Genomic DNA, 12,373 nt, shown 5'->3' with positions numbered 1-12,373 from the left:
AAATTGTTATAAAAATGTATGTATGTTTGTATTAAGAGAAAAAGGATTTCTTATTAGAAGAAAAATTAAAAAAGTTTTTCTTTTCTATGAAAAATAAATAAAATTCGTTATTAATTTGTGTTTTACCGTTATTTAACTACATTAATTGAGTATTTTTGTTTTTTAATTATTTGTAATTACTTGTAATATAATTAATTATTAATTAAATTGATAGTTTGTCTCTTAAAAAAATTATTATTAGGAACAAGACAAAAAAGATAAAAAATATTTTAATTTTTTAAATAAAATAACAAAACAAAATAACAATTTGTTTTTGTTTTGAATATTTTGAAGCCGCGTACCTTTTTTAATAAGTAAACTAGTAACACGTCTAAGAGCTTCACGTGGTGATTTGTTGAAAAATTTCGGTGTTAAATTTGGTGGTAATGTTAACGGCTTTCTGCCACATTCGTTTCCACCTACAACACCACCTCTACCAGACATACCACCACCAGTATGATGACCAACACCAATAGCGGTATCCCAAGCACGCATCGATCCTTGGGTTCTATGTAAACGATCTAAATGTTCAGTAGAAGCTGGACGCATTGCTCTTTGTTTTGGATACCAACCACGTGCTGGTCCACCAGCTAAACGTAACATTTCAGCGCTTGTTAATGCTTGTACAATAGTACGTTGAGGTTGCGGTGGTTGTGGTTGATGTCTTCCATTATTATTTCCTAAAGTTGAATTTCCTAAAAGTTAATATAAGATACATTAATATTTTTCATAGTCTTACAAAAAATGCAAATTCTTTATGTTATTTTACGAGTATATAGAATTACCAATTCCAACAATAGATGAACCTAAACTACTTGTCGTATTCGTATTCGATCGAGGTGCTGTTCTTGAACCACAATTATTTGTTCCGCCTACAGTTCCATGTGGTGGAACTTCTGGGGCACGTCTATGTGGTGTACGTGGTATATCACATCTTTAATGAAAAAATATCAATAAATATTATAATGTTGTACAATCGCATAAAAAAAAATGAATGTGACCAACCCTCTAGCAAAAATTGGTGTTTCTGGTAAACTGCAAGACGTTTGTAATCGTCTTTCTTCTCTTGGACTTTGGGCTGAACGTTTTGGAAAAGCACCAGATTGTAATCTACGTCTTGAAGAATTCGTTGTAGGAATTTCACAGGGTAGTGTACCTGGTACACTTATATGTGACGAATTTGTTGCATATTTTTTTGTATAACCAGCATCCATTGAACGTGTCTTTAATGTATTAATTGATGGTGGAACACCAATATTTCCACTTCTATGCGGTGGAATAGCTGGGGCATGAGATTCTACATTTGGATTTGTTTTAAGTCGAGTTCTAGATGATATTCGAATTCCATGAATACCACGCATAACATTGGTTTCATCTAATTCTTCCTCATCATCAGCATTATTTTCTTGAGGTGATGGAGGTAGTGGTGGAAATGAATCAATTTCCTAAAAAGAATTATAAATTGAGAATTTTGACATTATGTAATTATGAAATGAATCTTTTTTTTCAGTTACATTTACAGGTTCTGGACTAGAGCTTGGAGGTGATGGCGGTAGAGGACCAAAATTATTTAATTGCGATAACAACATTTCTTTGGCACTTTCTGATTTATGAACTCCTGGACGAAATCCTAATGGACGTCTTGGATGTGCAAGATCACCGATACGTGCAACAGCTATATCACCACGCAATAAAGCACTTATATTATTTTCAATTTGCCGTAAAGGAGCCCCTCTTGAAGCTTGTGATTCACTATCCTGTTCTTCATCTTCTTCGATAGGTGGAGCAAGTTCCCGTCTTGGAGTGCTTGATATATCATCTAGAATTCAAATTTGTTACTTCATGTATTAAAAAGTGTATATTTTCAATATTACGTGTCAAAGAACCGTTTACGTTAGGTGTAGCATTACTGATATTATTGTTATTGTTGTTATTATTTAAGCTGGTGTTGGTAACGGTCGCTACAGTATTTCCATTAATTGGTAAAACATTACCACCAGTAGGTCCACCATTGCCATTTGCTTCAATATGATGTTGAATTTGATCGTAACTGTTTGTATAACTTTTGTAATCATTAAATCTTGAGTTCGGGGTTCCTGCATTACTGCCATTTGTAACTGGTGAATGAAGAATTTGATTAAGTGAAACTGGATGATCTGGATTTGCTGTATTTGGTGAAGTCAAATCCAATGATAATCTTGATCTAAAATTATATATTTGAAATTTAATAATTTTTTTTTCAACAAAACAAAATTTTTTTAAATATGTTTAACCTTGGTGATAGTACAGCTCCTCTATTTGGTAAAATATTATTTCCTGTACCAATTGAAATTGGTGAATGTGTTGAAGATCCTAAATCGATACTATGTCTTGAATTTGGTATTAATAAACTTTGACTTGCTGTCATGCCAGACAATAAACTTCCCTCATTACTAAGTCTTGAATTAATTGATGATGACATTGATGTATGTATGTCAGATAAACGACTACGTTCTTTACGACCTTTACGAATAACATAAGTTCCTTTGCCTGTTAAATTAACTGGATATGTTGGTATAATATCATCTGAATCAGAATATATTGATGCTGCTTCATCTTCTGTACTACATATTGGAGCCTCTGGTGGATCAGGCCATTCTAATGAACTAGATCGATTTTTTGATGTTAAATGTACATGATTACCAAAATGATGGCGATGTTGAGGTGATGCATTTTGTGACATACTACCGCCACTATTTCCTGGTGTTGAAGCAAAACTTGACATTGAATCATTATCTGTCATATGATTTGTCATAATTAAATTGTCACCAGATTGTGAACGTGCTCGACGTCTTGCTATAATCTGAAAATAAAGTAAAAACAATAGAAAATTAAATAATTTTATAAAATAATTTGTAAATTTATTAAGAATTTAAAATTGTGTCAATATGAAAATTTTAAAAATTTTTGGTGAACTAAATTTTAAAGACAATGTATTAAAACTTGACAGAATGAACAAAAGATTGCACAAAAATTTAAGGCAAAATATGCATTGTATTTTGACAAACACCTAGTATGATCAAATAGAAAACAAGGGAGCCTCTTTTGCAAGATTTTAACATTATAAAATAATTGCACTATATTGGGAAAATTGGCAACAGTGAGTGAACTCACTTTAATGGGGTACAAACAAGAGAAAATATTAAGTAACTAAAACAACGATATCGCCTACATCTACAGTCCAATTTTACCCTACACTTTTATTTGAAAACTGTTCGCTTTCAAATTTTATTGGAAAATTATATTATTTTCCTTCACAATTTTTTTTAATTGTAATTTATTTTCTCAAAAAATAAGATAAAAGCAATTTAATTAGTTTATTAAAAAAAATGCTTTCATATTGCATTTCTAATCCACTTCAGTGGTTTTTCATTAAAAAAGGAGGGAAAAAAGTAGCCAACTTTTAATTTTATTCTATTTCATCTTAAATTTATTTATGTAGTTGTATTTAACTTTGATTTACTTCTATTGTTTTCTTGGAGTGAAATATTTTTATACTTTATTTCATTAAATTTTTTTTTGTATTATCAAAATAACTTAGGATTAAGTTGATTTAACGCGATCTACACAATACAATTGTCCTGCTTTGTTCATATTTTTCTTATTTTCTATTATTATAATGTAATCCTTTTTCTCTTCTCGATTTCATTGTATTCATGCCAAATCTACATAATTAAAAGAACTACATACTTATATACATGTAAGTATAAATGAAGCATGTACCAGTTTAAATAAAGAATTTTTAATATTTTGAGCCAACTTTGTTGCATTATTTATATTAAAATTTATGCAATTGAGTGCTAAAATGGTATCAAAAGTATAATTGTTCACTAACTTTTAAATAAATAATAAAATAAGAGAAAAAATGGAGGCAAATAAAGATAAGTTTTTATTGGTTGAAGGAATTTTTGTATTTTTTTAATAAATTTTCATAGAAGATTTTTTTTATAAAAAATTAAGACTATTGTTATAAAGGGAGAAGGGAACAGGACTAATATGAAGTTAAGGAAGATTTTTACATAGTTTTTGTTATAAAAATTTTCAGCTACTGCACACCAATAAGGGAAGAGTAAAAAATTGTAGTTTTTAAAAAATCCTTCTCTTTGATAATTAATTTTTTCAAAAGAAAACAATTAAAATTGATCGCGTACATTTTAATTAAAAAGTTTTTGTTTTGATAAGAAAAAAAAAATTATTTTTTACTTTAAATTTTTATTTGAATGTGATGGGAACAATAAATGATAATTTGACTGTGTTTCCTTTTTCAAAATTTGTAATGTTTCTAAAATGCGCGGATTCTTTGAAAGAACACAGTAGGAATTTCTTTCACAGTAGGAATTTGTCCGATTTAATTTTTTACTGTTTTTCTAAACGAAACACAAACTTAAAAATTCTTGGTATGATGTGTTCTTAGGTTTGATACACGTTTTTCGAAAATTGACTTTTACTTGGGGGCGTGACAGCCTGTAGAAATTCACCACTTATGCGGATAAAAGATCTAAAGGGATTAAAATAACCTTAACTGCAATTGTTATGTCTATTGAAATAATTATGCCTACTAGTAGTGCTTACAGTCAATAATCTTAGTCTTACATTTCGCCTTTGTTTCGCCTTAAGGATTCAAATCATTTAACAGATATTGGTTTTTAAAAAGTTGGTATATAAGATCTTATTACTAGTACGTCTAGTTTTCGGTTTTTAATGGTGCTTTTCGCCGAAAATATTTAAACAAAATTTTGTTGCTCTAAAGTGTGAAACGAGTGATTTAAATCTATGAATTTTGTGGAAATTTTCTTTCAATAATTTCAAAATTGAAATATTTTCTTCCAAAATTGTTTAGCCATCTACCGGAATAAATGTGTATAACAACTCATTTGAATCAAATATACCTTTGGGAGTTTTTTTGTTTTTATTAAGCATAATTTTTATAGTGACCTGATCAGGATTTTAAACCGAACCTCTTCGTTTAAAGGTCCGGTACAATAACCATTGCACAAATGGTTAAATATCTTTAGGTATATTGACAGGAAAAATTGGGAGTCTTATAAATTTGAAGGTATGTTATATGTCTAGAGTTTAATATTATGCTGCTATAAATATCTCTGATACCTTATTCGTTAGAAATTCATATACCCACTAATGTACATTCTACAATGCTCTCATTTTGTGTGTACTTAATTCTTTTTTTTCTCATATTTTGCATGGCGGTTACAAATTTTTGCTTAAAAACTTGTATATACAACTGTATAAAACCATTTTATGTTTTTTAAATACTCAAATACTTTTATTATGTTTTCCATTATAACTTTAATACCTCATTTATTTTGTAAAAATATTATTATGGTTTAGGAGTCTTATATTTTCCAAAATTATGCGATAAAATTTCAAAATATTTCAGAAAAAAAAAATAAGAAATAAAAGTTTACTAAACCAAAAATTGTATGAATTATAATAATTTAATTTTTAAAAAAGTGTCCGCAAAAAGTTGAAGAAAAATAAAATTTTTTATTTTTTGTTTACGGTTTTTGTTTTACGTTTTTTACCAAAAAAAAAAAATCATTCAACTCTAAGATACTTTAAAAAATTAATTCTGAAAAGCTTTGAATTTTTTTTTTGAAATTTTATATTTTTTTGTTTTAATGTTTTTGAGTACTTACGATACGACGACGTATGTAAAAATTTCTTTTGTTTTCATATTTTGTGTAAAAAAAAGTAAAAAATTGTGAACAAAAACTGTTTTATTTTTAAAAACACCGAACAGGTGTAACACAACTTAATTACACTCAGAGCTTTTCAAAATATACAATGTTTATACTCATATTTTTACATAGACGTATATACATACATGTACCCGTACACTTATACTCTAATGTGCTCATGTAAAAATAGTTTTTATTATTGTTATCGTAGTTTTTTATTTGTTTTAATTTCGTGGTTTTCATTTACTCATTTTAAGATACAAATTATAAATTTGTTAATATATGCATATGCTCATAAGTAAGACAATGCAAAATGAATGCATATAAAATGTATGTGTGTATGTACAGTGGCAAGCATATATTTGAGCAACGCTATACGATATGCTATTTTGAATGTAGTAATTATTGTTATTGTTGATTATAGAAATATCTTTGTGTGGGTATAGGAGAAAAAATATTATAAAATTTTCTTTATCATTCTCTTATAGAATTTAAAAGTTTTTCAAATTTAGTGTCTACATTTGTACATATAGTAAATATTAAGTGGATTTTAACAAGAGAAATCTTGTGGTAATTTATTTTTACTTATATTAATTAAGAATTTAAAGCAAAAAAATTTGTAGTGGTTATTTGTCATGTCAGTAGAACCCGACAAGCATATCTGTCAATCTGTGTTACGAAAATGTTGTGAAAAATCATATAAATGTACTATTGATGTTTGGTTATAACATGAAATAAGTGCCATAAAAAATTCAGAGTTATAAATAAAATATTTTTAATAAAAAATGTCTTGAATGTTGAATAAATAAATTTTTAAGGGTCGCAACTAACTAGATCTTAGTTTACCATTATGTTTATGCATAATAATGTGTCGAAAAATCCAAAATTTACTCGTGAAATCTACTTACAGAATGTAAGAATCAATTAGATTCCTCTCTTTCTGCGGAAATTAAAAATATCATAGTTATTGCAGTTAAGTTTTTAGTCAATATTTATAAAACAGATTTTTAGTTTCAATTAAAATATGAAATTGAAATGGGCAATTCAGATAATTTGGTAAAATTCTAATTTTGAGTACCAACATTTGCGTAAAATAATTCTTTGAATTTTAATTTTTGCTTATTTTACTCTTAATCATTTTAAAATTTAATATCCGTCCGGTGAATTGAAGAAATTGTTTTCTTCCGTTAGTTAAGCAGTCACAAAAACCTACTGTGATTATGAAACGTAAACTTTCCAGAATATTTTTATGTAAAATATTATTTTGAAGTCCAAAATTGAGTCATTTAGGAGCAAGAATTGAAATATTAATAAATACATAATAATATGGAGAGCATCGATAGCAACATTTTCACGTAAAAAACTTAATTTTAAAACTTTTGTCATTAAGATTCTTCGGACATCTCCAAAATTATTAACATTTATTTTGAAATTCAAACAAGGGTAAATTAGAAACGCATACAGTCTTTAAATACATATGCAAAATTTTATTATAACATTAGACTCACTTACAATTATTGAAGCTGTAAGCCGAATTTTTTATGAATAGATTTTAATTTTTTCTTGACCCTAAAAATGGAGCTTGAATACGATATTGTAACGCAGAAAAAATTTAATAATGATAAATAAAATTTCAAGTACATAAATGTAGTTTATCAAACCTTGAGTTATTTCCTAGTTATATCACAGCAATTATTTTCAAATTTAGGTCGTTTAGCAATGACAAAACATTAACTTTATAATTATCTTTAACATTTATAAAAAATTTAATTTATTTTATTTTGAATTTATTCATGTTTATAATTTTTTTCTTAATTTTTTATATTTTCTGTACATTGCAAAGAATGCAATATTTTGTGCTATTTTGTTCGCTACCTTCTTCCATTTCATTCTTAAAAAATGTTTACTCATTTGTTAGTTTTAATGACATAAACAAAAACTAAAAAAAATAAGATGGAAAAATAACAATTACAAGAAAACAACAAAATTTTTTTGGTACGTGTAAGAAACAAAAGAAAAAAAAATTTGGTAAAAAACAACAAGACTTGTAGTTTTTCCTTCTATCTTGCCGAAATGCATTCTTCATTTTGTGTACTTGTACAACTTTCGCTTTTTGATATTTTTCCATTTTGAAAATCTCTTTTCATATCCTTAATCTACTTTGCTGGATTTGTTATACATACATAATATGTGAAATTGTTTGCATGAGATGGTGTTGAACATAAAAATATTTAAATGAAACATAACATGTTTCATTTATTGTTGTTGTTTTTGTTGTGATTTTTTGTTTTTTTGTTTCATATAGGACTTTTGTGTTGTTGTTTAAATTATTTTGTACTGTAAACAGGTATTTTTCCTTAAAGAACTTAGTATGGAAGTGATTCAAAATTAATAAAGTTTTCTTTTCTTATTTTTTTTTTTTGTACTTTTTAAAAAAAAAAGTAAAACAGTGTACAGTTATCTATTTTGTAAGGAATATGCATAGTTTTTTTTTATTTTTTATTTTTTTTTTGTTTGTTTCATCATAACATTGTTTTGTTTTTTTCCTCATTTCGTTAGTAGTTCAAGGATAATGTGAAAAAAATGTTCTTTATATGTGATTCTTTCTACACTTTATGAATATTTAACGTGAAAAGGTAAGAAACTAAATGGAAGAGAAAAAAAATAATGTTGATCTAAAAAAATAGCTCTTCTGTTTTTTTTTTTACGGAGGAACACATATGCGATCTTGTTTTTTTATTTTTTTGGAAATTTTTATCTTAAAGGGTTATACAATAAAATCCACCTTAGAACATAACAAAGTTACTTTGCTACTGAACAATTTACGGGAATTATTTAGGAAATTATGAGAAAATTGTTTTAGATTAATTGTTAATTTGACAAATTGTAATATTAAGGATTAAAAAAGTCTGTTAATTTTGTCTGATTGTCAATATGCAAAATTATGCACAATATTTGTAAAAATTTTATATTGTACAAGTAAAGAATGCCAAAAGGAATTTCATTTTAATACATGTTTTATGTTTTCTACTCTTACTGTCCTACTACAACAATTTAGGATGCAAATTAAACCACTTGACTACTAGACTGTCATGAATTACTTACAATGTTAGTTTAGCAAATAATGTTCAGCTTACACATTATTTTGTTTCATATTTATTGCTTCCGAAGACAAAATCCCTCTTAAAAATATAAGGAAAAATTTGGTGCATGATATAGTACATAACCATCAACGAGTTTCTTGCGTTATTGAGTTTATTAGGTAGGTAACGAGAATACCATGGTTTTTTCTGTACATTAAATATTTAAGCTTATTGATATTTATTGTTTTATTTTGCTAGTGTTTTTAGTGGATATTATAGCGACCTTACCGCGGCTTTGAATCCGAGATCCTTTATTTAAAGAACAATTGCAATAACCACTGCATCATTCTGAATTCATTATCCTGATTATTTTACTTTAATATTATGTAAAATATATCATCTTTCTTTTTATTTGTAGTTAAACCCAACATTTCAAATATTTTTTGCATGATTTCAATATTTTTAAAATGTGAGATAGAGAATTTTTTCCTATACAATGTAATCATTGCGTTTAAAATTTGCCCCTTGTGATATGCAATTTTTTTTCCTAATTATTTTTGAAATAAATTTGAAACCTATGAAGTTAGTTAGCTAAGAAAATTAGTTTTAAATATAATGATTAATATTTTTCATTACGACTTTTTAAGTAAAGTCTTTAAAAGTAAATAGAAATTATTCTAAAGCTGTAAAACAATATTCGGGAGAAAAAATGCATTTTTAACGATACACCGTCCTTAATTGATAATCTTGTGTTATTTTTCCAAAATAAAACAAAAAAAAACGAAATGGTTATATTTTATGGTTCAAGCATGCATATAATATATATATGTACTTATATTTCACATAAATATATATAAACAAGTGAAATCCATTATGCAAGTTTCGGTACATTCAAACGAGTACATGTGAGCAAAAAATTTATCAAGTTTTGTTCTTTATTTTTTTTTGAAAAAATATTAAAAGAGTTCTCAAAAAATATTTTTGTTTTCTTCGTTTTTCTCCTTTTTTTAAATAATTCAATTGAATCTGTACCAGTAAATTAAATATATAAGGGTATACGAATATAAGTATGTATGTGATAAACTAATTTATTCAGTAGATCTAAAAGTTTACAAGTAGTGTGACAAAAAATATAATTTTCTCTTTTTACTTTGATTTTTATTTTTTTTATTTCTGTTTGTGTACACATCTATTGAGAGTGAGTACATAGAATGAGTAATATAAAATGTTATATATAAACAAAAAACATCCTCTTTTCAAGAGTACACACATAATATAAAAGAATTGTAAAATAATATTTGAAAATTTTTTATAAAAAATTTTTACTAAAAACAAATTTAAAGAGAACAAGATTTTTTCTCTCATTTTGTAAAAATTTTTAAAAACCAAATTTATGTAAAAGTATGCAAATATTCTCCATATAAGAGAAACTTTAAAATTATAATTACGTACGAGTATACTTTAAAACTTTAGTCTAATAGTTTGAAAAGTAAAAATTAATTCCTTTTTCATGTATGTACACAAATGTTTGTATGCATCTACCTTTGTTTATATATTTATGGTTCTAATATAGAAGTGTTCTAAATTTTTATGCACGTAAAACATATTTTAAAACCGCATCGTATGTGAATTTTTTTTTAAATATTTTATAAATATGGTTATTTTAACAGGGTGTTATTAAAAATATATGAATTTAGTTTTAAAAGTTTTATAATTTTCCATTTTTTTTTAATGTATAATTTCATAATATTTTTTTGTTTTTGTGGAAATTGTAATTGCATTTTCAAATTTTATGTTTTCCCGATCGGTCAAAACACAAATAAGGACATTTTCTTTTTCAATGCTGATTCCCTGAAATAATTTTCCTCCTTATATGCGAAACACACTGTGTATTACAAAAAATTTAAGCTATATTGAAATTCTATTTGGTATGAGTTTAAAATTTAAAATTTCTGAATACCGCACAAATAGTTAAAACCTACCTAATTATCAAATTTAATGATTTTTCATAATATTTTTTAATGTTGCTTTGGGATATCGATTGATTATCACTAAGGTAATTAATTTTTCGTAATTTCAATTTAAAACACAAATTAATAGAATATTAAATAAAAATTTTGTACAGGTTTTACAGTTTAAAATCAATTTGTAATTTATGATTATTGGAAAAGGGAAAAAGTAAAAATTTTATGTAGGACTCTCTAGGTTATAATAGTGTCAAATTTTTAAAAGAAATTTCTCGAAATTTTGTGAAAAATTTCAAGTACAAGTTGAAATTCTAATTAACGTCGAGTTGGTGTTATTAATTACACGTCCCTTCCAACTTCTCCTTAAGTGTTTTACGCGCGATAACAAAATTTGTACTGAGCATAAATTAGTATATGAACTATGAAGTTACAGAGAATATGAAAATATGTGAGAGAGAAATATAAGGAAGTAATAACGAAAGAAAAAGCGGAGAGAGGTAAAATTTATTATCAACTCATCGGTTAAAGATAAATCTGCAAGGTCAACCAGATTTCTATTATTAAATTATTAATAATTTGGAAAACAATATGAACAAATGTTTTCTAACCATGAAAAAGTCGGGAATTTTACGCTAGTTGGTTATTCATTTATTTAATAAAAAAACATATTCATATTAATATTTTTTTAAAATTAGTTCCAATTAAAAGTTCATTTTGTGCAATACACTCATATGGTCCGCAATACATAATTATATGAAAATTTTTCACTTTTAGAAAATTATTTTAAAATTTTATTTTATTTTGTTAAAGTAATATAATTAGCATGAAATATTTATAATATTGTATACATACGAGTACATACAATATGTTAGTAGAACTAATAATTCCTTGTTTAAGTACTCTAATTTAATAGTATTCTGATGGTAAATTCAAATGAATGTGAATTTCAAATGAAAAATTGTTTATAAGTTTTTAAGTGATTTTCATAATTGGCAGTGTGTTATTGTGATGTTATAAAAATTTCAAATGAACATTATATGCATAGGTCCATTTTAAAATTTGCATTTATAAATTTATAATAAAATGAATAAATGAACATATTTTAAATATGTATGTGAAAAGGTGATTTTGTACTTTATATTCAAATAAATTTAATATTATTCATTATCAATTTAGTATATTTTGATTTTTGTTTTATTAAAATTCTTATTAAAAGTGATAATGTGAAGTAGATTTTAAATATTTAAGTTTCTTTGAATACAATTTAAGTTTTTGATAGTATTACATTACCGGTTACCACAAAAATTAATGGAACAAAAAGTACTTTAATTGTAAAATTAGAAAATAGAAGATAGCAATCATTTATCATTGACATCAAAAATTATAAGCATTTAAAAAATAATTGTCTATGCATAATATTTAATTAAAACAAATTAATATAAAGTGGCTTATTTTTGAATTATTTTCAAACAAAGTTTTCCGAATTTTAAGTGTTTAAGTGCCATATAATGAATTTTGTTAATAATTTGCTCTAATATGGTATCAA

At 25.7% G+C, this 12,373-nt stretch overlaps 1 protein-coding gene across 5 annotated transcripts in view; it reads right to left on the bottom strand.

The window, feature by feature from the left end:
* The window catches only part of LOC129606148 (myb-like protein A), a 290,115-nt gene that overhangs the window by 61,038 nt on the left and 216,704 nt on the right, over positions 1 to 12,373 (bottom strand). For 2 of the 5 annotated variants that reach the window (XM_055516270.1, XM_055516269.1), the window contains 6 exons: positions 2,313 to 2,881; positions 1,914 to 2,242; positions 1,554 to 1,858; positions 1,045 to 1,484; positions 825 to 973; positions 342 to 734 (listed from right to left, as the gene is read on the bottom strand). In XM_055516270.1, coding sequence (XP_055372245.1) covers positions 342 to 734; positions 825 to 973; positions 1,045 to 1,484; positions 1,554 to 1,858; positions 1,914 to 2,242; positions 2,313 to 2,881 — 2,185 coding nt within the window. The remainder of the gene's footprint in view (positions 1 to 341; positions 735 to 824; positions 974 to 1,044; positions 1,485 to 1,553; positions 1,859 to 1,913; positions 2,243 to 2,312; positions 2,882 to 12,373) is intronic. The other 3 variants (XM_055516271.1, XM_055516272.1, XM_055516273.1) reach the window with 3 other exon arrangements.

This window comes from Condylostylus longicornis, unplaced genomic scaffold, assembly GCF_029603195.1.
Source record: "Condylostylus longicornis isolate FDR11 unplaced genomic scaffold, ASM2960319v2 ptg000017l, whole genome shotgun sequence".
Lineage (NCBI taxonomy): Eukaryota > Metazoa > Arthropoda > Insecta > Diptera > Dolichopodidae > Condylostylus > Condylostylus longicornis.
Note: the sequence above shows the minus strand (reverse complement) of the source record. Positions and strands in the feature narration are given on the sequence as shown.